This window comes from Terrapene carolina, unplaced genomic scaffold (assembly GCF_002925995.2).
Source record: "Terrapene carolina triunguis isolate 2854851 unplaced genomic scaffold, T_m_triunguis-2.0 Scaffold58, whole genome shotgun sequence".
NCBI classification, from domain to species: Eukaryota; Metazoa; Chordata; order Testudines; family Emydidae; genus Terrapene; species Terrapene triunguis.
In genome coordinates, this window is record NW_020664409.1 from 80,639,646 (window position 1) to 80,665,923 (window position 26,278).

Sequence of the window (26,278 nt, forward strand, 5' to 3'; positions counted from 1 at the left end):
TGTGGGGGGGAGCCCAGGGCTGGGATGGGGGCAGCCAAATTTTTTTTTGCTTGGGGCGGCAAAAAACTTAGAGCCGGCCCTGTCTATCATATCTCCCTAAAGAGTTCCAGTCTTTTTAATCTCTCCTCATATGGAAGCTGTTTCATCCCTCTAATTATTTTTGTTGCCTTCTCTGTACCTTTTCCATTTCCAATATGTCTTTTTTGAGGTGGGCCATCCACATCTGCATGCAGTATTCAAGATGCGGGTGTACCATGGATTTATATAGAGGCAATATAATATTTTCTGTCTTATTATCTATCACTTTCCTACTGGTTCCTAACATTCTGTTAACTTTGTAGAGTAGATGTTTTCAGAAAACTATCCACAATGACTCCAAGATCTCTTTCTTGAGTTGTAACAGCTAATTTAGCCCCTATCATTTTGTATGTATAGTTGGGATTATGTTTTCCAATGTGCATTACTTTGCATTTATCACCACTCAATTTCATCTGCCATTTTGTTGCTCAGTCACCCAGTTCTGTGAGAACCCTTTGTGACTCTTCACAGTCTGCTTTGGATTTAACTATCTTGAGTAATTTTGTATCATCTGCAAATTTTGCCACCTCACTGTTTAGCCCGTTTCCAAATCATTTATGAATACGTTGAACAGTACTGCTTCCAGTAAGGATACTGGGGGGACACCACTATTTACCTCTCTCCATTCTGAAAACTGACCATTTATTCCTATCTTGTGTTTCCTATCTTTTAACCAGTTACTGATCCATAAGAGGACCTTCCCTCTTATCCCATGACTGCTTACTTTGCTTAAGAGCCTTTGGTGAGGACCTTGTCAAAGGCTTTCTGAAAGTCTAAGTGCACTATATCCTCTGGATCCCCTCCCCCCCCCATCCACGTGTTTTTTGACACACTCAAAGAATTCTAATAGATTGGTGAGACATGATTTCCCTTTACAAAAGCCATGTTTACTCTTCCCCAACAAATGATGTTCACCTATGTGTCTGATAATTCTGTTCTTTACTATAGTTTCAACAAATTTGCCTGGTACTGAAGTTAGGTTTACGGCCTGTAATTGCTGGGATTGCCTCTGGAGCCTTTTTTAAAAATTGGCATTACATTAGCTATCTTCCCGTCATCTGGTACAGAGGCTGATTTAAGTGATAGGTTACATGCCACAGTTAGTAGCTCTGCAATGTCATATTTGAGTTCCTTAGGTGAATACCATCTGGTCCTGGTGACTTATTACTGTTCAGTTTATCCACTTATTCCAAAACCTCCTCTAATGACACCTCAATAGGGGACATTTCCTCTGATTTGTCACTTAAAAAGAATGGCTCAGGTGTGGGAATCTCCCTCCAATCCAGGTTTTTCCAGGTTGTGTCACAGTTGGTAGTGGCACCTTTAGCTTGGATTTATCTCTCCCAAAAGTATGATTTAGAAAGCAATGGCTTGGGGTTTTTTTTTGCTGTAGGCACGGATTGGATGAAATCTGAATAATAAAACTATCCTTTGTCTCAGCTAGTAAATATGTAGGTACCATGATATTGAGAAGTACACAAGGCTTTCTGCGTAACAAATCTATACATTTATCATCTTTGTATAAGCAATTTGAGTTTTTTCTATTAATTGGTATCTGTTCTTCAAACCAGTTCCTGGTTTTCATGAGCATTCATGCTGCATTGTCATGTAATGATTAATTTTAATTGTCCTTCTGCTTAAGAAATTCTTAAGTGATTTGCTAAACTTGACTGCTTTATTAAGAACACACTTTTTTCAGTAAAGCAGGAACAGCTTACTGTATGAAAGTATTATTCGGCTAGGAAAGTATGCACTATAGATGACAAGATTTGTCTTGCTTAATGTAGCTTTAAATGAGATCTTGTAATCATTACCATATACTATATGATAGCTATATAAAGTCTTAATAACCTTGTAAATATAATAACATGTATAAACCATTGTATTTTAAATAGTTTGAACAAAATCTATAGTTTTCTGGTTGTAGATGAACCTATGCAAAAACTTCATGAAGAAACGGATTAATCATAAACACTAAAGATGCAGAATTGTGTTGTGTAGCAGAAATAGTCCCTCAAATGTGCCAAGAAATATAGATAGATTAATAACAATGTTATATTTTCAGAATTTGTAAGAGAAGGTCTTTTATACAGATTCCACTTACGTATTACATTGTTTAACAACTATCCGCACCAAGTAGAAACTTAACCTCTGCATTCTGCAGTGTGGGTCTTTATTGCATATTCCGATTTCAGTCCATGCATGGAACTTTCACTGACATTTGTGAGAATGCTGAATGCAAAATGAATATAGCAACAGAGATCTGAAGTAGTGCAGAGCAGAAATTTTGTTCCACATTTGTGTTGTCCATAATTCTCTAAATTTCTTTATTACAATGTTTGCAAAATTCTTTGACTACTAACTGTCAGATGTTTTATTAAAGTCCATTGATGGAGACTGTTGGCCCAGTCCTTCTGTCGAGATTCAGGCAATCCTGTCTGTGAATTCAGTAGGAGTTAGGGCTGCAGTGTTGGACTCTGAAGATGTTTGGTTTTTAACCTCCCTCTTCCTCCATTCCCCCCGCCCTCCAACACCCCCCCCCTCCAACACCCCCCCCACACAAAAACAAAACAAAACCAAAAGCAATTAAACAGTAATTTTGATTTGGGGCCCGATCCTGCAGCACTCACCTACCAAAATGACTCATGTTAGCTTAACAGGACTACTCATTTAAGTAAGGCCTACAGGATCAGGCCATTAGGCCTGCTACATCATACTTGCTTCTAATGTGTTATGTGCATGTAACCAGAAGAGGGAGCAAAACTTCTATCTTTTAAAAACAGAGTCATAATATTTAAAAACCTACCCAGCTGTAAGGAAAAATCTCAGTGTTGGCTTAAAAACAACACATTTGCTCATTTGCAGTGTCTCTTTGACCAACAGAACTTGGTTGAATAAAATATATTACCTCACCCAACTTGTCTCTCTAATATTTGCTCATTGTTATTTAAATATATTCATATAATTTGAAAGTTCCATTTACCTGTTAAATTACTACTTCAAATCTATTGATTTTATACTTTTATGAAATGTATCTAGTGTTTCTTAATATTTGGCAAAATCAATAATATTTATACTAACAATAGCAATGCACTTTGGTTTTGGGAAGAGGTGATGTCAATTAAGCAGTGATGCAAGTAGTGTTCAGCTAAGTATTTTGTTTGAGTAATGGTACATAAGTAATTTCTTTTAAATTCTTGAGGAATGAGAGTCTATATCAGGGGTAGGCAACCTATGGCACGCGTGCCAAAGGCGGCACGCGAGCTGATTTTCAGTGGCACTCATACTGCCCGGGTCCTGGCCACCAGTCCAGGGGGCTCTGCATTTTAATTTAATTTTAAATGAAGCTTCTTAAACATTTTAAAAACCTTATTTACTTTACATACAACAATAGTTTAGTTATATATTATAGACTTATAGAAAGAGACCTTCTAAAACATTAAAATGTAGTACTGGCACACGAAACCTTAAATTAGAGTGAATAAATGAAGACTCGGCACACCACTTCTAAAGGTTGCCGACCCTTGGTCTATATACACTTCCCCCCCTTCAAAAATGGAAGAAACCACCAGTACAGTACATTATTTTTTTAAAAAAATAACCAGACATGGATGGTATTTGCATTAAGAGAGTATTGTGATAAGGATTCCCATTCCATTCCCAAAGTTACCAAGTGATTTGCTACTACAAATAATTGAATTATACAAAGTCTGTCAAAGAAAATACAACTGGAGGAAAAAAATAAACTAAACTGTATTAGAATACTAGCTATAGTAATAATATAAAATATAGACAGGTGGCTCTATTTTTATTAGTGCCCAAAGGATTTACACTAAAACTCTTCATGAGCCTTAGTAAGTGTTGTTCATATACATTTCCACTGCAGTCACAGGGAGGTACAAAGTACAAGTTGTTTTCAGAACATATATACTCAACAAGGAAGTTCAAGCCAGAACAATAAACAATTGGGAGAGCATGTATTGTATATGTTTTTCTAGAACATTAAAGATAGTTAAAACTAAAATGCCAGAAAAGATTTAAAAATGAACACAGAATTATTTACACACATAAAGAGAGTAGGAAGAAGGGCTCTTAATATCTGAACCTTATGGACTGATTTCTTTTAATGAAAAGTTATTTGACACTCAAAGTCACATTTTGTTAGAACAATGAACTCCTGCAAAAGGCACTAGTTGATAACACACGATCTATGATGAGTCTTTAAAAAGAAAGAAAAACGGTTCCTTGAGGTGGTATCAAATTGCAGCTTTACACAGGCTATGCCATTCTGGAATTAATTCTAGGAATCTGGCTTACTAAGATAAAAATAGTTACATAAATGAGTTATGATAAGTTTTGTAATATCAGATTTGTAATAATCTCTAAACAAAGAACACGGTAATAAATTGATAGCAAAATGAAACGTATAGCAAATGAATGTATACAGTATGTGTGTATTATACTACCTAGGATAGACATTGAAGAGTCATTGAATAATCCATAAAAACTTGTAGCCAAATTATCAACTGTTGATGGGCACTGTAAGACATAAAAATATTTGAGTATTGCTGGGTGAATGTATTGCATGGGTGAAATGCTCTGGTTAAAAGTGTAATAGGATTTCCATTATAAAATCCTATTTTCAGAGTTTATAACATGACTGAATACAAACTGGTGTATGACACGACCCAGAGAAATTGTGTTATCTTCACTAAATTTTGATATCATTAGATTTTAATAAGACACAGTGTAGAAATATTATTTATATAACATATTGAGTACAAAGGGTCTGGAAAGCTGTTCTGATGGGGCAGCTGCAGATTCTTCTGGTGTGAGGGAGTCCTAAACTGGCATAAAGCCAACACAGCTGGGTCTACGCCATGCCTTCCTGACCTTCTTGGCATGAGCAGCATGTTAAGATGGAAGGTGGGATTGGAGTTGTTCCAGATAGTATAATAGGTTCTTGCTGGCTCAGATATGAGGGAAGCACAAAAGTGTCTTAAAGCCACCTTTGCCCTCCTCCCACTCTTATGCCAAGTGGTGCTCTGGCACAGCTGAGAATCTGCCCTAAAGTGTGCATATGTACTGACAACACTGGCTTTTTTTCATTCTCGTAACGTAACATCCTCGTAAAAGAGGACTTTTCATCGTAAAGTAAAAATTTGTATAATGTGGACCAGGTCTTTTTGATGGCCTAATAAATCTATCTCTACTTCACATCATTCATCTTTCTTACTCTATTAGTGCATGAGCATTTGATGTTACATGTAATTTCTCTGCCTTTGACAATTTATGTAATAGAGTTAACAGTATTTCAGTGTGCTGCTTTGTATTTCATAAGTCACTAGTCAGAGTCACCCTTGATTAATTTTTACAGTAGTCATCTCCATACATTAGTAAGACTGTAATTCCTTTTTGGGGGATTCATCTTATAGTGTGAGGAATAGAAAGAAGTTCTCAGGATTTTCATTTGTAAGGAAAGGTCACTACATTAAGTTTGTTCTGATTAGAAAATCGAAGACTTTCTGGTGATCTAATTGAAATTTTAGAAATTTGGAACTGAATTGATAAAAACAGATTCAGAGAGAGTGGATTTAATCTAAAATATTGGAAATTGGGATAAAATGGAAAGTGCATGAAAAATAGTGTATGCACAGGGTAAATAACATATAATTTTAGCTTACCGAGGGACATTTTCTCCCCTACTGCTGAAAAACACATGGAAAGGGGAGACCTTACATAGGAAAGATCCAGAGCTTCAGTAACCCTGCAATTTTGCTCCATCATCACTAGCACTGCAGTCTTGCATCATCCCAACTCATGTGCAAGACTGGTGGGTGCTAAGAAGTAGCCAAGGACATGGACAAAGGCAGTCACAAAGTCCAAGGATCTACATGTTATTATCATTTATTATTTTGATATGGCCAAGAGAGTGTTATACACTGCATATTGAGTAAAGACATGGAAAACCCAGTGAATACTAAGGGTCAATGATTGCATCCCCCATGGCTAATAGTAAGCATCCTGGATCTCTCCAGCTGTCAAATCATCCTAGCCCCAGAGTTGCTTTTGAAGGCTATAGAACTCTGAATGAAGATTTTATCTTCTACTTGATGCAGGACCCCACAAAATCTAAGTTGGCTCTGTTGTGTGTTTTTTCATTGATTTTAGATCTTCTGTAAACATAAATCAAACACTTGATACAGAGACTAAATGGTCAAATTGTTATATACTGTCTGTACTTCATGTGCACTCATTGGAGAAGAGAGGAGGAGAACAGTTAAGGAACTATTGCCTAGTTAGCTGAATAAAATAGTTCAGTTTATCATTAGTTGTGGCATGACTAATGATAGTATTAAACAGAAGAAAGAGCACTAGAAGCTTTTAGAATTTCGTTGACATGTTTTGTAGAGCTTCACAGGAGTCCAGGAAATGGTTCAGTGAGAACCTACTTATACCTTTTTTTTCAAACAAGAAATGGCTAAAATGGACTCTTTCTTAGTAGTAGTAGTAGTAATGCCACTACCAACCAACATTTTACTCACCTGAGGCAAAAATTCTGCTACTGTGTGCATAGAGGATCATATGGTAGCAGAACTGGCATTACTCTGTTCCATAAGAGGTGGGTATAATTCTGGAGAAATGTGCAGGGGTTCCACACTGTTTATATAGCACATAGCTCAGCTCCACAGGAAGAAGAGGACAGGTGATCTGCTGCTATGTGCATCCTTCAGAGCCTATGTTTGCAGGGGGGGACATGTTGGGTGCATCACTACATTATTGTTTTGAAATAGCTGAATAGAGTGACTGAATAGTAGCTCTGTAGCCATTCCAGACTTAGGGGAAGATGCCTCCCATATTTTCCTTAGCCCTCTGCCCAATGCTAAGTTCAATTAGCTGGTGTGGGAACTTGATTCTGGATTTGGTCCTAAATGGAGAGACCTCCATAATGCAGTGTTAAGGGCCAGATGCTGGGGTGCATCTGAGCTGCATTTGGTGCAGGTCAAGGTGGGATCAAAGGTCGCTGTATGCCATCTTTATGCCAACTGACTATCTACCAGTCCTGTCCTTAGCATGAACAAGAGAAGCCTCTAGGTTGGTCTACTTTACATGAGCTGCCATCAGGCCCCCAAAACCATTCAGGTCAGGGATATCTTATCCATGCCCCCTTAATGACAACATCCTCTAGCCCAGTGGCATAGGAGTTGCTATGAATTCCACTAAGCAAAGAAAATCCTTCATTGGCTGGATCCATCATTGTTACACCCCCTTTGGCATGGTGGATTGCAGTACCTCAGAAGATTTGGGTTGAACTTAACAAAGTTACAAATTTAAAATGAAAGAAAATGGAAAAACTAAAGTTCTCCCATCCAAGTTAACTTGGCCATGTGGTACTTTCTTCTTTTTTATTTTGTCTGGTTAAATATCCAACATTAATGTACTTCATATACACAGTAGCGTGGGATTTTAGTGGTCCCCTGTGGGAACTGAAATGTGCTAGCCAAGTCCACAGGGACTGTAGGCTTCTGATAACATTTTCAGACTTAGGTGCATAAAGTTAGGTACTTTGATAAATGACCTGATGTTCATAGATGCTGAGTGCCTACAGCTCCTAATGAGGGCGATGAGTCCAACTGGTGCTGCTGTAGATGCTCAGCACTACTGGAAAAAAAATCTATTTTAATGCCTCTGAGAATGTCTGCATATCTGATCTTAGAGAATCATTTCAGACTTACTTGGCCTTGAAACAATTGATCATAAATGCAATGCAATAGCTTTAAAATTGAAATGCCAGTCGTTATGGAACATGGAATTTTACATTTTGCATCATCTTCTATATAAGCGATATCTATACTACGAAAGTAGGCTCCCTCCTGAGGTTGACCGTGACCAGCTAATACATATTTAAACATGACTTGTCTTATTTATAGTAGGTACAGAGTACTGTTTAAAATCTTGTTAATTAAAGCATGTTGGCTAATACATTTTAGAAAGCAACCTGCTTTGCTAGTCTAGGTATGGCCTTAGTGTCAATTTGTAAGTTGTTACCTATACTGATTTTTTTCTACACCAAAATAGCATAAATTAAGAACATAAGAACGGCCATACTGGGTCAGACCAATGGTCCATCTAGCCCAATATCCTGTGTTCTGACAGTGGCCAATGCCAGGTGCTTCAGAGGGAATGAACAGAACAGGTAATCATCAAGTGATCCATCCCGTTGCCCATTCCTAGCTTCTAGCAAACAGAGGCTAGGACACTTCAGAGCATGCTTTTGCATCCCTGCCCATCCTGGCTAATAGCCATTGATGGATCTATCCTCAATGAGCTTATCTAGTTCTTTCTTTGAACTCTGTTATAGTCTTGGCCTTCAAAACATCCTCAGTGTTATGTGTATAACATCAAAATATGTGTTGTGATGTGACTTCCATAGTGACCACTCTTTTTGATAATGTCAGATTACATGACACTTTATTCTTCATTCCATGATGTGTCCAACGATCAGCATAGATGCCAGCGGTATTAGTTTTTATCAGCATTGCATTGATAGTTCAAATGGCACTACAGATGTTGTACATATACTCTGGTGAGATTAAGTCACTGTTTGTTTATAGGAGAGAAATAGATAGAACTGGGGAAGATCATTTCATTAAATGAATACTTCCAGAATTTTCAGAAGTTAAATTTAGATATTATATCACCAGAGAATTACAGAATCTGTTTAGTAATATAGTCATCATAATAGGCTTGGGTTGCTTTTCTGATATTGAAAAGTGAAATGGAGCAGCATCAGATCAGAAGGCTTGAAGGATGTGTACAGGTGCTTTTCTACATTTTGACAGAAAGGTGTATTCGTCCTCCTTTATAATAACAATGGAAGTGTGGAATAATACCCCTTTATGGCAAATTGATTACACAGTGGGAAATGTGCTTCACTACTCTCATGAGTTTTCCCCATTGGTGATTGTGGGTGTGATCCTGTAAACATACCCATGAATAACATGTGTGAGTAGTCCAAATGATTTGCTGGGTCAGCAAAGCAAATGCCCAAATAGTCCAAAATTAAGACAAAGATTTATCAGAGGCATAATGCTATCCAACTCTTTAGGCCGATATTAAAGGAACTAGCACATGAAATTGCAAGTCAAATAGCAAGGATTTTTAATGAATCTGTAAATTTGGGGGTTGTACCTGTTTAAGAAAGGGGGAAAAAGTGATCCAGGAAATGAGAGGTCCATTAGTTTGACTTCAATTGTATGCAAGGCCTTGGAACAAATTTTGAAACAGAAAGTAGTTAAGGATATAGAGATAAACGGTAATTGAGATAAAATAAACATGATTTTACAAAAGGTAAATTGTGCCAGAGCAACCTGATCTCTTTCTTTGCAAAGATAACTGATTTTTTAGACAAAGGAAATGAAATAGAGCTAATCTACATGGATTCTAGTAAGGCATTTGATACAGTTCCACATGGGAAATTATTAGTTACATTGGAGAAGATGGGTATTAATATTAGAATTGAAAGGTGGGTAAGGAACTTGTTAGAGGGGAGATTACAACAGGTCATACTGAATGGTGGACTATCAGGTTGGAGGGAAGTTACTAGTGGAGTTCCTCAGGGATCAGTCTTGGGACTAACCTTATTGAACATTTGCATCAATGACCTTGGAACAAAAAGTGGGATTGTGCTAATAAAATTTGCAGATGACACAAAGTTGGGAGTATTTCCCTAAATACGGAGGAGGACCGGAATAACATACAAGAAAATCTAGATGGCCTTGAAAACTGGAATAATAGAAGTGGGATGACATTTAATAGTGCAAAGTGCAAGTTCATGCACTTAGGGACTAACAACAAGAAATTTTGCTATAAGATGGGGGAGTATTAGTTGGAAGTGGCAGAGGAGGAGAAACACCTCGGTGTATTGGTCAATCACAGGATGACTGAGCCACCAATGTGATGCAGCCATGAAAAAGGATAACATAGTCTTAGGATGCATCAGGTGAGGAATTTCCAGTAGAGGTGGGGAAGTGTTGTTACCGTTATACAAAGCATTGGTGAGCCCTCATCTGGAATCCTGTATGCAATTCTGGTCTCCCATGTTTAAGAAAGATGAATTCAAACTGGAACAGGTGCAGAGAAGGGCTACTAGGATAAACAGAAGACTGAAAAACATACTTTATGAGAGAAGACTCAAGGAGCTTTACTTGTTTAACCTAAACAAACAAAGGCTGAGGGGAGATATGATTGCTCTCGGTAAATACATCCGGGGGATAAATACCAGGGAAGAAGAAGCGCCAGTGCTGACACAAAAACAAATGGATATAAATGGCCATCTGTTTAGGCTTGAAATTAGACAAAGATATCTAATCATCAGAGGAGTGAAGTTCTGCAACAGCATTCCAAGGGGAGTAGTGGGGGCAGAAAAACGAACTGGTTTCAAGACTGAGCTTTATGGAGGGGATGGTATGGTGAGATTGCTTACAATAGTTGGTGGCTGATCTGTGACTGCTATTAGCAAATATCCCCAACGGCTGGTGATAGGACACTAGATGGGCAGGGCTCTGAGTTACTACAGTTAATTCCGTCTCAGGTGTCTAGGTGGTGGATCTTGCCAATGTGCTCAGCGTTTAACTGATTGTCATATTTGGAGTTGGGAAGGAAATTTCCCCCATGTCAGATTCGCAGAGACCCTGGGGTTTTTTCATGTTACTCTGTGGCCTGAGTCACTTGCTGGTTTAAACTAGAGTGGATTCTCTGTAACTTGAGACTTAAAACAAGATTTGTGGACTTTAGTAACTCAGCCAGAAGTTATGGGTCTATTACAGAAGTGAGTGGGTGAGGTTCTGTGGCCTTGATGTGCAGGAGCTGAGACTAGATGATCAGGATGGTCCCTTCTGGCCTTAAAGTCTATGAGTCTAAATTCCCCTTTAGTAAGAGATTAGGTTAAAAAATCGTTAAAACCTAAAAAGGAGATTGCTGAGGCTAGTTTAACCCTAGCAAAAGATGGAGAGTAAACTTTTAGTCCCAGAATATTATAACAGCCAAAGAAAGAAATTTCAGAATCCTTCTAAATCAAGAGAATGGTGTCCTGGATGGCGGAGGGTACATAAGCGTCTGTTGACAACTTACCTTGGTGTTCAGGTCGGATATGCTCATTTACACAGTATAGGAGTCTGGAGGCTATTTACACATTATGAGAGTGCTAATTGAGTGATATATTACCCTTAATATACCAAATGGGAAAAAAAACAAACCCAAAGCTTTATCATGAACTGTAAGTTAAAACACTAAATATTTATGATTTTGTTAAAATGGCAACCTCAACTATAGTTGGCATAAATATTTTAATGGATACTGCAGGTAACTCAAATAATGTATTTGTTAAAAATACGCTGTTGATTTGAAAAGAAACATACATAGTTGATGGTTTCATTTTTTCTTTGTTTGTTTGAATTATAGATTTGCAAAGCCTTTTTTACCAAAATATTTTTGGTAAAGGTCTTTTTAACTTACAGAAATATAAAAATATCCTAAAACGCTGTAGATTATAAACACACTAATCTTTAAAAACTGAACAATCACTGTGCACTATAACAGGGGTTCTCAACCTTTTTCTTTCTGAGGCCCGCCCAACATGCTATAAAAACTCTACGGACCACCTGTGCCACAACAACTGTTTTTCTGCATATAAAAGCCAGGCTTGGTGTTAGGGGGTAACAAGTAGGGCAATTGCTCACGGCCCCACAACACAGGGGACCCCGGACTTCAGTCCTATACAGTAAGGCTTCAGCTTTCTGCCCTGGGCCCCATTAAGTCTAATACCACCCTGCTTGGCGGACCCCCTGAATCCTGATTGCGGACCCCTGACCCCTGGTTGAGAACCACTGCACGATAATATACATTTTTTCCTATTCAAAATGTTAAATATAGCAGAGAGAGCAACCAAAATAGTTGGTAGATTGTATGGGGATTAATATACATTGTATGTCCTATTCTGTATTTTAAGACATTTGATAAAGAAAAGTAATTAAAGAACTCAAGTTTTGGCCTGCCAATTACAGTTTACCTGTTTAGATTAAGCTGTTCCAAATGATGTTAGGTGTCTTATAATGGAAGTTACATAATGTTTCTGACAAGCTCTGATTTCTTTTGGTTTATGCTAGAAGTTACATGGGAGGACCAGCAGAAAAAGGTGAATGGTACAATAACTGATGACAAACCATTGCCGAAAAAGAAACACCATTCTGAGCCAGGTTTGTCAGGGTTTGGAAAACCACATGAAAGCATGAGACTATAGAAGCATTGCATTACATTTCATGCTTTTGTAATGAGTGTGTGCTTGATGTACCTTATTTTTTCACTTTGGTGTGAAATTTTTAGTATGTAGAGACCATTTAGTTTAGTGTTGTACACAGTTCTGTTTTAGATTAGCAAAAGTAGATCCACTTGTGTAAGCAATTGTGTTAGACTGCACATGCATTAGAAAAAGAAATAATTTGGCTTAATATTAGCATTAGCTTGCTTTTCAGTTTCAATTCTATTTTGATTTATATATGTGTGTGAGTCCCAGGAATCCAAGTCTGAGTTCTGCCAATCCTTATCTTGGTTAATCCCAACCAAGGTATACACTGCATATAAGGAGGTGGGACACTCACCTCCCCAAGATCTGAAACAGAATCCTTCCTGCTATGTCAGATGTTGCTTAAAGCATAAACAAGGCTCAACCATCCCTGTCTTTCCAGTGCCACTCTTTGCATGTATCCAAGATAGGAACTCTTAAATCTGGGTTTGGAAATGTAGCCGCAATCCTACAGAGATGTGCATAGCATTGAGCTCAATGGGTCTACTCACATACTCAGAGTTTAGAATGTACTTAGGTCTGTGTACCATAACCTGCAATATGGATAAAGCTTATCTGTGCAAAAGACAGAACTTTTTCAGGAGCTAGTCTAAGACTGTGGAATGAAATACCCCAGGAACTAATGACTATTGCAAACCTCACTGGCACATTTCTAAACACAAACACCATACCCAAACAAGACACTACACAGCACACACTTCTCCCTTGGGGAGAGCATGAGAGAATAAACAACATGTGGCAGGTGTCAGTTATATCACTACTCATGCAAGTAAAGGTTTGTAGGATTGGCCTTTGTGCAACAGAGTTGTTAGTGTCTGTAGGGTGACTGCTATGCGCCACCTGGGAGAGTTTTACTCCATTTTTATTTAGTCCTTTTCAGTGGGGGATTTGTCGTTGTAAGGACTTACTAAGACCCATCAAAATGAGTCCTATGCATTTTCTAACTGAGTTCTGTTCCCAGATATAAAATATACATTCTAAAATAAATTAGCTGGGTAAAAACATACACATTTTTGGAAAAATAATCCTAATTGTTTTTAACAATTTTGAATATATGAGCCTGCTAAATATTCTGAACATAATATACACTTTATATATCTTCTGGTAAAGGTTTTAAATTAATAAATGAAATGGATGTTTAACCATTTAGTTCTGCAATCAAGAGAGCATTTTGAGATACAGTATGTTAAAAAAGATGTTATATGAGAAAATGCTGGGTTACCTTATTAATATAATCCAATATGTGACATCACATACCATCTTTTGAACATACTGTAGCTCAAAATTCTCTGCACTTGCAAAATTAAATTTTAATTAATAGCATCAGATGTTAGACATGAAGAGAAATCAATAGCAGGGAGAAAATATAGATGTCCATATTTGAAACAAGCCAAGAAAGTGAAAGGTGAAGAAATAGTGGAGGATGTTCCAAATGGTAGGAGCTGCAGAGGAGAAGGGTCTCACATCAGTGAGAAGGACAGATAAAAAATAAATGCTAGACAAGTGTAAAGAATGGTTAGGAGTGAAATACAGACCAAGGTTTGTGAAGCTGCATGTAGGAAGCCCGTCAATGGTTTTAAAAATGTAAGACCAGATTCTGGGCTGCATTTGAGCAGCTTTGCACTACTCTGTTATTGCAACACTGCTCTAAAGCTAGCTTAGCCAATCACTGGGGGATTCCCCCTGTGAATAACAAAGCAGTCACATTAGACACTGTTACTCAATCAAACACTCAGCAGATTGTTTCAGTCCTCTAACTTGGGTGGTCACGTGACCAAGGTGGAGGACTACAATAATCTGCAGAATGTTTGGTTGAATTAAATAGTATTGCAAGTAACTGTGTTGCTATTGACTGATGACTGAGATTGACTCTGAGATTTTGGTGATAAAAAAATAGTTGAGAGAGGGTCCCAGTCTTCTGATTTCTTGAGGAGGAATGCAACAAATTTTAGATATGGAGGGGAGATGTTGAGTGAGAAACTCATGATGTAAGAGAATTTGTATTCAGGGAGTTTGCTGAAGAGGAAGCCAGTTAGCCATGCATATTCCTTGCTCATATAATCTTTTGATCATAGATCAACTCCCAGTAAATTGAAAACCAGGGAGATTTAGTTAAATATAAAAATTAATAATTCAGTCAGTATGTTATTCCTTGTATGATTTGGTTGATATGAAAATCAGTACAATTATGGAATTACTGAATGCTTTCCAGTTTTTAATTGCCTCCAATTTTCATTTCAGTATGACACAGAATTTTTATTGATTACACATAATTGCATTGTAGTATTTGTCAGGGGGAAGCAGGAGGATTTTGCAGCTGTATAAAGAGTAGTTTCATTAAGGGACATAGATTAAGAATGGTGGCATGCAGTTTGGGTTTTTGAATCCATGAATTGATTGAGGCTTTTGGTACTGGGGAAGAGATACTTTTTCTCTCCTTCCCCTTGTGGATCAGGGAACTTCTTCACTTGGATTTTTGGGGAGGCTTGAATTGTTAATTCCCCATCTTAGTAATTAACAATAATAACTTTCCCTGGTCCCCCCTTCAACACCCATTTCTGCATCCAGAAATTTTGGATAAGCACATGAGCTGAATGTTTTTGTTGATCAGCACTGAAAAATTACTACATTGCCAAAAATTAGATTTCAGAATCAACAATTTGTTCTGATGAATGAGACACTTCACACTTCTCTGAAAGACATTTTTTCAAGTTGTCTTTTTGTAGACTCATTAACACTGCACTGCATCAGTTTATACTTGGTTCACATTCCGATTATTTTCTGCACAAATAAATAAATGCTAGAAACTTTTTTAAAATAAAAGATTTGATATAGTAGCAAAAAGTAATCTGAAAATAAGATAAAACCTACAGAAATAACCAGGACAAGAATATGATCTCTAATGTGTTTTAAGTAGAAATATTTTTAATTAAATTTAAAAATGATAGCATCTGCATGTTGTTCACAGAATATATCTGCATGTGTATATAAAAATGTTTGAAAAAATAGATAACTATTTCAGGTAATTGGAATGAATAACAATCAGGATGATCTGCACCTTATATAGCACATCACATTTGAGAAATAGAGATTTCAGCAGAAAATCAGTCAGAAATCTAAACAAACTTTACCAAAGATGATAAAATACAGTAATGGAGATGGAAATGATGTAGAGCAGCCTGTGCTGTACCACTGAAATGGCCTTATTTCTAGGATAATGAAAGAAAATATAACTTGTGGAACATAACCATTAAATGACACAAACTCATTTCCTGATCTCAGCCAGGTCTTTGTCATAGCTATGATGTAAGTATCAATTCTGAAAGTATCATTAATGAAAAGGGACTAATTTTGTAATGATCTAAACTTAAATGCTTTCATTATTTTCCATACATTTTTATAAGATGGGCTGATAGAATTAAACTGAATGATATTGTTCTGTATGAAGAGATTAAACAACACTCACTAAATTAATCTGGATAAGATCCCCTATGTATTATTTCCCAAGCAGTGGCTATCTATTTTATCTTATATATTCTATCTAATCTATTTAGGATCTGATTCTACACATATCACCGTGATATTACAGAATCTTTAAACCCCTGATTTAAATTAATTATTATACAAAATCTTATATTGTGTCAGAACCTTAAAGAGGTGTCTACAGGAATATGACTTAAAAATAACAGTCTGGAAAGATAGTTCAAGCCAAGGCTTAAAAGGTGGTTTTGTTCTGAAAAGTGGCTTTTAAAAAGACAGATTGTGGGGTTTTATATTTATTGTGTGTCAGTGATTTCCATTTCAGTTCTGCTCTTTTACAGATACAAATGATATTTTTTTTCTAACTGTTAGTCTGGTAAACTTAACCTGAGCTGTGAGAATCAAGCTAGATTCATTCCTTCTCAGGCATCATTACCAGTGACAAAGTTTGGTAAGTCAAATTCTGCTGTCAGTGACACATTTTACTCTTACCTTCAAAGGGTTTGCACAGTGTTGGCCTTTGATGGGGTGAAACCCCCATCACAGGCAAGAAAGGGTTAAGAGCCCACTTAGTCACTTTTATTTCACCTGGTTAGAAATTAGATAGTTACTTGTCAGCTGGAGAGGGTGGGACTAAGAACTAAAGAAGGGTCACATGATTACGCAACAGGCATGTGGGGCTTATAAATAGACTGAGAGAGTTCATGCAAGCTCCTGTGAAGCTCCTGTCCCACTGCCTTTCCCCAGTGCCAAAGATATTTGGAGGTTAGAGGCCTCAGGAAGACGTAGGCTGGGCAGGAAAGTGATCAATACAGATTCTGGGGAAAGGCAGTGGGACCCCAGGAAAGAGTTTAGCTTAGCCCAGGGACAAGAGGACAGATTGATTCTTTAGGACTTTGTTACCCCAGAAGGGGTCTGCACTAGACACTTCTCAGCTGGAGGGCTGAGTAGCACTCAAAGGCAGATGGCCTACTGGAGGCGCTAGTGAGGAAAGACCCCTGCAATGCTGTGCCCAGGCACGAGGGGGCATCCTCAAGGTGAGGGCACACTATAACGTGGCCCTGTACTTGGAGCTTAGTAAGTATTTCTGTTAATACATGAATAGAATAGAATGTAGCTCACATTCCCTATTGTCTGTATTGTCTCTTTACTATTAGTAGGAGTAAAAACTAGGAAAATCTTACTTTTGTCATGAAAGGAAACAGGCAACACTCAGAATACACCCAGGGAGCAGATCTGAGGAGTAAGAAGATGTCATTTTTACACAGCATTTTTTTGAAGTAGAGTCATATTTTCCAAAATCTGTCAGTTGGTCTCAGGAATATTTTTACCTGATCTGAAGAATGTCCCAGAGAGTGCACATGGTCTGTTCAGACATCCACGGTCACAACTGCCAAAGATCTAGCTAAACTGCATAGGAACAAAAGTGGCATAAAATTCATGTTTTGCACACCCGCAATCCTTTGGCCTCTGTGTGCAAGGCCAATGCTTGACAAGATAAAATAACCTAAAGATTGTTCTAATTTACATTACTGCTAATGGCTACAATGGATCAAAGCTATAGCCCAGTATCGGCACAGGGACAGCATAGGAGCACTGTGACTATCCCCCTTTTTCAGCCCACCCTCTGTGCACTACAGCTGAGAGGAGGGGTGGTGTAGAAGCCCCTGTAGAGGCTGTATGCCATTAGAAAATCACCAACCCTGCCATATATACATATAGTGGAGTAATCTTGCCAGGAACCCCTGTACTCCAGAAGGGATGCAGATTTCCTGAAACTTTCCAAGATGGGATTCAGCCTCTAGGTAGGAGTGGCTTTAATTTTTACCAAGAACTCTTTAGGAACTGAGGCTGCACAGGCTGCAACAGGGAGCCACTAATTCAGCAAAGTCCCTGGCCAGGCCATCCGCTTTTGAGGCTACATTGGACTATCTGCAGGACTGCTGGCATTGGGGAGATTGTGGGCACCTTGCACTGCTGCAGCCCCCTCCTGATGGACTTTCCACTGCTACGGACCCTGTGCCATAGCCAGCTCTGGCATAATGAATCTAGTCCAATTTGTGCAGGATGCAGTTGACAATATAACCTACGTGGAACATAGTATTGTTGTTTATAAAGCATCTTTTTTAAAACTAGAAATCCCAGTTGAATTATATATATATAGTGAATCATGAATTGGGTCAGGTGAGGGCAAATTGTAAGTAAAAAGGTAAAGAGATGAAAATAAAAAGAAATAGCTCAAAATCACAAGAAATATAATTTTAGAAAGCCTATAAAAGCATTAGAAGCCAGATGCATGTTTGACTAGAAATGCTTTAGAGTCTAGCAAGGGTATTTGTGGACAAGTGAAGATTATAATAAAAATGTGGAGAAATGAAAGGAATTAAATGGATCAGTCTCTACCATAGAAGAAGATGGGGAAATTCCTATACCTAAGGTATTCCTAATGGTAAATCAATGGTGTTTTTAACATAAATTGAAATCTCTAAGTTATGGGGTAATTTGGTGGCTATTGTTCAGTAAATCACCAAGAGTAGATAGTATTTACCTAGGGGTTTTGAAAGAAATTAAGTGCAGAATGGCAGAAATATTGATATAGGTAAGCAATATATCCTTAAGAACCATAACAACTCAAGGCTAATGTGGTGCCTTATTTTAAATGGTTTCATGGCTCTGTGAGAGAATGTTCCACAGTCAGTGCACCACTGAGTCAACAACCTGATGCAATACAGTAGTCACCTTTTGTCCTTAACTATTGATATAGTGGCTTCTGCTGTAAACCCTGCTTCCTTCTGAGCTATGATGGATGAAGCATGAAGGCAGGTGGGCTAGAGTTTCAGTGTCAAGAATCACATTCTTAGGCCTTGAATCCTCTATTTTCTTATGCAGTGCAAGGAAAGGGACAGAGCCTCAGTCTTTTGCTCTCTACATTAAGTATGAGTGGAGGTCATGTTTGGGAGCAATGTTAACCACTGGGCATAGTCCTCTGCATTGAGAGGTAGTAACTTATTCCTGGTTTATTACTCTCAACAGTGTGAGGTAAAAGTTAGTGGTATGTGGGCAGAGAATAGGTATACCCTATGTTGATGGAAATAAAGTAGGGCAAGATGCCCAGATTGGTCTATCTTGATGCTGGTAATCTTGCCAGTATCGCCCTATCTCTACTGTTCCATTTTTCGAGAAGGTAATTGGTAAAGTTGTGCTGAAGAAGCTCTTGGTTCTCAGATTTCCTGGATCCCCTGGTTTTAGAACTAATAATGATACAGACACAGAACTGATCTATCGATGATCATCTGTCAATGCTCTCTTGACAATGGACAAAAACTAAGTGGCCAGTTGTTTACTTTAGATCTGTCAGTTGCCTTTAATACTATATCTCATGATGTATTGTTGATATTGTTGTACTCTCTGGCAAGGATAGATGAAGAGTTGTGAAAGGGTGATGGGGGTCTATACTCTGCGAAAGAGACTAAAGGATAGTATCATCTGATCCCAACAGCTCTCTTGGGCTGATACTGCAGGTCCCCATTATTTTATCTTTTTTGTTCAATGTGTATGTGAAGCAACTGGAGGAGAGATTGAAGTGTTTAGATTACTAAACCAGTAATATGTCAGTGATATGAGTAACATGTGACACAGAAATGATTATATGGATTGTGCAGTCTTTCAGATTTCACAGTGTCCAGACAAAATTGGGGATTTAATGAGGCCTAGCTAGTTAAAGCTCAATCCAGACACGATAAAAGTGATTCAGAAAATATCCAGGTGAGATGACAAAGCTGATATTTGGGTTTCTCCCTGTTTTTATTAGTAAGTTGGGCAATCAGGGTCCTGTTGTATCTCTACCTGCTGTTATATGGTAAAGTACAGCAATAACCAGGACTGGTTTCCTTCATCTTTCTCTGTCAAGGAAATTGCAGCATTTAATCAAAGATGTAGACCTTGCCACAAGCATTCATAGTTTACAAGCCACAATTAAGGAACATGAATAATCCCCGGGTGGGAGGGAAAGTCTTAGCATTTATTAAAAAGCAATTAAGCAATTGAAGACAACGAGTAATTGAAGTGGATTTCTGCCTTTCAGCGTACAAAGAAGTTAAAAGTTGGGAGTCCCAATTATCATTTTTGGGGAGCAATATTGTTTAATGTATCTTTAATGATTTAGAAGAGGTAGCACAATGGTAGACTGAATTTAGCTAGAATAAGAGAAAGATAATGAACATTCACAAAAATAGTCTAAATTTGTATATGTTGAATGTCTGAACTTAGAGGATCATGAGGGACAGAAATCTTAGGAGTCATGGATAGCTCAAAAAGAAGAGGAGTACCTGTGGCACCTTAGAGACTAACAAATTTATTTGAGCATAAGCTTCCGTGGGCTACAGCTACAGCTGTGGCCCACAAAAGCTTATGCTCAAATAAATTTGTTAGTCTCTAAGGTGCCACACGTACTCCTGTTCTTTTTGCGGATACAGACTAACACGGCTGCTACTCTGAAACCTGTCATTATGGATAGCTCAGTACATTTAGTGATTGCATTTAAATGGTTTCTTCTGGTTTGGATGTATTTCCCAATTGTGTATAGAAAATATCGCGCACAAGGATTTTAAAATGAGACTACCGTTTATCTGTCCATTGTGTAGCAACAATTAAAATGGAAAATAGGATGCTTGCATTTGCAAAAACAAGATCGAAAATAATACAATAGGTATCATCCTAACATTTTATCACATATCTGAAATATAGTGTCCAAATTTTAATTCTTTGAATTAAGAAAGTTTATTATTTTTATTTGACTAAATCCTGGTGTCCTTAGTCATCCCCATGATCCAGGCATGTGGAAGTTCTTCACATATAGAAGGAGAAGGTCTGTGCCTCTGTGGCACCATCTCCCCTTCTTGGGCTCTCACAGAAAGCCCTCTTTGGAGTACCAGAGCCATATGTGGGGAGTAGGCCCTGATCTAGAGGGGGACATACATATTTCCCCACAGACTGCACAGAGAATCCATGTAAGAATACAACTCTAAGTGGAGATTGGTGTCATGGAAGTCCATCAGAGAGATGACATCAATTTGTTTAGAATGGAGGAAATTGAAATTGAGAGAAGAGAGAAGGAAGTCAGTGTAGTCAGGCGCAGAGAGCTCAGAAACATGTGGAGGTAATGAATGATGGGGAAAAGTCAAGGTTAGGGATTAAAACAATTGGAAGATTGCTGTCAGAGGAGAGTGAAGAGCACAGAGTTGAAAGTAGAAACAGTGGCATCAGTAGCAGTGAGTGGGACAAGGACACAGCAGCAGAAAAGTTGGAAAGTTTGATAGACCGAAGAATACAAATGGTGGATGTGATTGGAAGTGAGAAGTGAGCAATACTGAAAAAGAGCAAATGGTGATCAGAAGAAATTTATACATAGAGCAGTGTTTGGGGGAAAAATCCCATCCAAAATTGGTGATTAAACATGGAGGTTAGTGGAAGAAAGTGGAGAGGCAGGAGAATCAAAACGGTAACCGATACTGAAACTGAAATTACCTAGTACTAAAATAGCAGCTTAGAGTAATGAGAAGAAAGGGCACCAGCCATTAATGCTTGACGGGAAAGAAGGTGGAGAGCAGATAATGTCCACTTAGAGAGGATAAAGGAAAACACAATGGATTGGGATTCAAAGGAAATGGGTGGGAAAGAGAAGAGGTAGGGATCAGAAATTGTAAGGAAAAAAGAGTTCATTGCTAACACCATGCCCATTGGATCATGACAGGGGAAAGAGAGGAGAAGTTATGGATAGAGGAAGCTATGAAGGTACAGCAAAGATTGAAAAGGTCATGAGAGAAAGTGAAGGTGATTAAAATTTATAGCAGGATTTACATGTTAGGAGCAATTTTAAAAACTTGGATTATTTAACATGGGAAGAGTAAGAGCTGGCTCGACTAAAGTACTCAGAATTACAGCTGGCGACTTTTTTTGGCAAATAGTAAATTCACCAAAAATGCATTTTTCTAGACACCAAACCTATTCCCAAATTTGACATGCTGAATAATATTTTTGGCCTATATATATTTCAGGACTGAAGCACCATTCACAAAACAGCCAGAGGAGGTGGTGGCAGCAGCCCCCTGATTAGTGTCAGCCCATTAATTAGGGCATCCACCTAGAATGTGGGAGTCAGATTCAGTTCCCCTGTCTGTCTGATGTGGAGAAGGATTTTGACTATGGGTCTGCCATATTACAGGAAAGTGCCCTAGCCACTGGGATATGGGATATTCTGATATGGGTCTCTCTTAATCTTTCCCATTGAACTGTTCCACTTTGTCTAAATAATTAGTCACTGGGCCAGAGAGAGAAAGAGTCTGAGAATGACTCTAGCCTGCTGGTTAAGGCACCTGACTTGGGAAGTGAGAGACCTAACTTCATGTCCCTGTTCCAATCAGGGCCGGCTCCAGGCACCAGCCCAGCAAGCAGGTGCTTGGGGCGGCCAACAGAGAGGGGCAGCACGTCTGGCTCTTCGGCGGCAGGTCCCTCGCTCCCTCTCAGAGCGAAGAACCAGCCGCGGAATTGCCACCGAAGACTGAAGTGGCGGTGGTAGAGATTGTGATCACGGCTTTTTTTTTTTTTTTTTTTTTTTTGCTGCTTGGGGCTGCAAAAACCCTGGAGCCGGCCCTGGTTCCAATGGCTATTTAAGTTTATTTATAAATAGTGGAACAGCTTCCACAGGAGAGATTGAGTACTTTCCTGCAACATGGGAGATCCCTGTTCAAATCCTTTTCCACATTAGGCAGAGTGGGGGAATTGAACCTGGATCTCCCCCATCCCTGGTGAGGGCTAAAGCTCATAAGGGCAGTAGCAATGCCACCTACTACTCCAGTCAGTTTGTGAATCAAGTCCTTTAAAAATGCTTAGAAATTAAATGTTTTGTGTCAACCTGAAATTTACTTATTATTTTCACCAACATTTATTTTTTCAATGTTTCAGAACTGCCAATAAACTAAAAAAATCTAAACTAAAAAAAACAATTATTTGCCCCGTTCTGCTCAGAATGAGAAAGGGCATTATCAAAAACCACTCAGTGGTTTCTTGCTGCTCCAGGGCAGCAAACTTAAAACAAATACTCCATTAATTTATTGGTTTTTATATTTATTTAGATTTCTTAATAACCCACAGCTCTAAGTTATAGTACTTCAAATAAGCAGCAGCAACAATCAAATATGAAATGCAAATGAACTGCCCAGCCCAAATCATTCAGAGTAGAATAACAATTGAGTAAAATCAATGTAAGACCCCCTCCTATATCTAACCACCTGCAGCCCTTAATACACATCCTTGTCAAAAGTCCACATGAAAAGATTTACTTTTCGTGGCCTCTATGAATGGAAACACATCCAGGCTCCAGTAGACTTGACAGGGAAGTGTGTTTCAGAGTATAAGGACTTCTCATAGGAAAAAGTCCTGCCATCTACGTGTCTCCTTTTAAATCAGGGGTCTGTATGCTGATTGCTGCTGTGGTGCTATTGCATAGGAGACAGTTATAATGAAATCTTGGGCTTCTGAGTTTAAATGGAACTTATACAGAGGTCAGGAAGGAATTTTACAGCATACCACACATCTGGCTTGTTGGACTCTGTATGCATGACAGACCAACTGTCTGATGTCGCATTCTTTTTCATACTACTTTTTGTGTATAGTTATTCCTAGCTCCATTTCTGACTGCTGCTTTGGACAGAATTCTTGTGAACTCTCTTATCATAGGCCTATGGAAGGCCTGATTCTATCCCAAGTTGAGTCCACTGACATCTCTGGGAGTAGGATTAGACCAGAAAGATCAACTTTCTGACAGCAATTACTTCTATTCAAAATAGCTAATATACCCTATACTGCAAGTAGATTGTATATAAATGTGGTAACATACCCTGAAAAATGTATTTTCTGAGGCAGAATTAGAATTTTAATAACTTAAATTAGATGACCTGTTGGTGGGAGTTATCTACCATCTTCTCAGCCCAGTTCAATGACATACTTTTTATTAACTGGATTTCAAAAAGCCCCTCAGTGTGTAATGGCAATAGACTGTTTGAAAATTCTTTCTGTTTTTTTATATAAACATATAATCTGAACTTGGTTTAAAGGAACAAAATCATAACTGCAGTCTTTGTGCATTTCTCATTTGTATTTCTTATATTCTGTGATCAGTTATATCTCTTGAGATTTGTAAAGCAGTAAGATTGATGCACACTGGATATTTTTCATGCAATACAGAGACAATGCTACCCAAATTATTTAAAGGTTGTTCTTTTATGTGTTTCTCAACCTCCTTTCTATCTATTGCCCTTATCTATGTGAAGGAGTGTCTGTAGGTTCTCCATATTCCTATTCTGTTTTTATCTAGTCATATATTTACTTTGAAAGGTCAAACTACAAAATACAGTATTCCAATTCTTTGTTCTCTGTGGGGATTTTTACATCATAGTACTTTAATTATTGTTTTGTGCAAAAAATCTCTGTCGCTGTCCAGTCTGCTGTAATGATTGTCGGTGGATGATCCTGAAATTTAAAGAACTAGCCTTTAGTAGTAAGGATCTTATATAATTGGGAAAAGAACTGGAAGTCTGAGTCTTGGATTTAGTATACCTACAAGGAGGGGCTAAAATAATTATTATTTGGTTTTGTCTCTGTTTGACAGGGAGATTATACTGAAACCTGATTTTTATTCCCACTTCGTTATAATTGACTGCTATTCTCCAAACTCCTTCTCTAATAATTATCTCCCTGCTCTTACCTACTCCCAGATCACCTACACTATACCCACCTTTTCACAGTTCACATGGCCTCAGGGACCAGCTGCCTTTCTTGAGTCCTGGAGGTGGGGTACCACTTGCCTCTATTCTCCTCATCCAGTTATATGTGTGCTAGTCAAATGCATTTATGAGACATACAAAATCCTGAATCATACCTTTCCTAGAATTTTCTCCATGTTCTAGGATTTTGAACAGGACACTGTGCTTCTACACACAATTAATTATATTATGAGGACAGCATCAGGCAATGAAGCACTGCAGAGCTGGGATCCATAGAGGCTGCTGAGCCTCAAGATACAATGGAAGATCAGTGAATGTGAGGAGCAAAGAATATTGGAATCAAAATCTGCCCAGAGGGGAAGATATTTGCCCTTTACTTCTGTGCCCTGTACTACCATTAGTGTTTAATATGGGCATATCTGATTAGTTAGATTCTAATCTAATTATCCTGCCTTGTGGCAGGTTAAACAAAGTTCGACCTCAGTAATATGCAAAGTTTCAGATAGAGTTGTTTGTGAACTGAGATGGATACCTTTAATTAAATACTTTTCTATAGTAATTCACATTTTATTTGTCATGAAAAACATTACAGAATTTTGTGTCAGAACAAGATAAAAGAATAATCAATTAACTTTTTTGTTTTATTCAAATTTATGGTATAATAATGGGCATTACTTTTCTTTATAAATGTATTCAGTAGAAGACACTCACTTGTTTCCTAATTTCTGTGCAATAAGCATTTATACTTAGTATTGTTCCACATCAGAACGAACAATAGATCCAAATAAATGCTAGTTCCTTAACAAAGCAATGACTACGTAAATGAACCAACTGCTGTTACTACCATGCAAATTTAACAGCCTTTCACCCCATAATTTTGCTCTCAGATGCTAATAAATTGTATCAACAAAGATTTAATTCATTAGATTAAAAGAAATAGAGAGAGAGAGTTTTAAAACTCTACTTTTTGGGATGTATGGCATAGCTTCTTAAAAGGAAACTGCTATAAATATTCATATATTACTCACTAAAAGTTATGGCATGGCAACACACCAACCCCTTTCAGTTAACCATCAGTAGAAGGAAGTCCTAATAGCACTATTAATTTATCTGCTACAGAACTTTTACGAATCAGCCATTATCAAAAAGTAAAATATTACCAATGGCAAAATCTTCTGAGTTCTTGAGACACCAGCTGACAGATGTCCTCAAGTAAACAAGTAACTTTTTTTTTATTTTCCTGCCTGGCTTGTGTTAATATTGGGCTTCTAATACATTCTGTCTTGTAACAGAAGCAGAATAATAACAATACATTTGTACTGTTAAAAATTGTTTCACTTAATTGATGATGACACTGTTGGATTGTTAAAATTTACCGTATATACTCGTTCATAAGCCGAATATTTTTGGTAAAAAAGTGACGCATCAAAGAGCAGAGGTCGGCTTAGAAACAGGTCTACACAAAATTTGATGATTTTAAACTCTGTGGAATCATTGAGTTGAATATCTAATATATTGTCATTTTGTTTACTTGGAGCATCTGCAGTCATGGAGCCCCTCAGCTCCCTGTGGC

General features: G+C 38.0%; 1 protein-coding gene across 35 annotated transcripts in view; it reads left to right on the forward strand.

Moving 5' to 3' along the window:
* The window catches only part of RIMS2 (regulating synaptic membrane exocytosis 2), a 791,243-nt gene that overhangs the window by 602,923 nt on the left and 162,042 nt on the right, over window positions 1-26,278 (forward strand). Inside the window, exon 28 of one of the 35 annotated variants that reach the window (XM_026663617.1) lies at window positions 12,246-12,335. The exons of the other annotated variants lie outside the window; for them this stretch is intronic. Coding sequence (XP_026519402.1) covers window positions 12,246-12,335 — 90 coding nt within the window. The remainder of the gene's footprint in view (window positions 1-12,245; window positions 12,336-26,278) is intronic. 35 annotated transcript variants of the gene reach the window in all.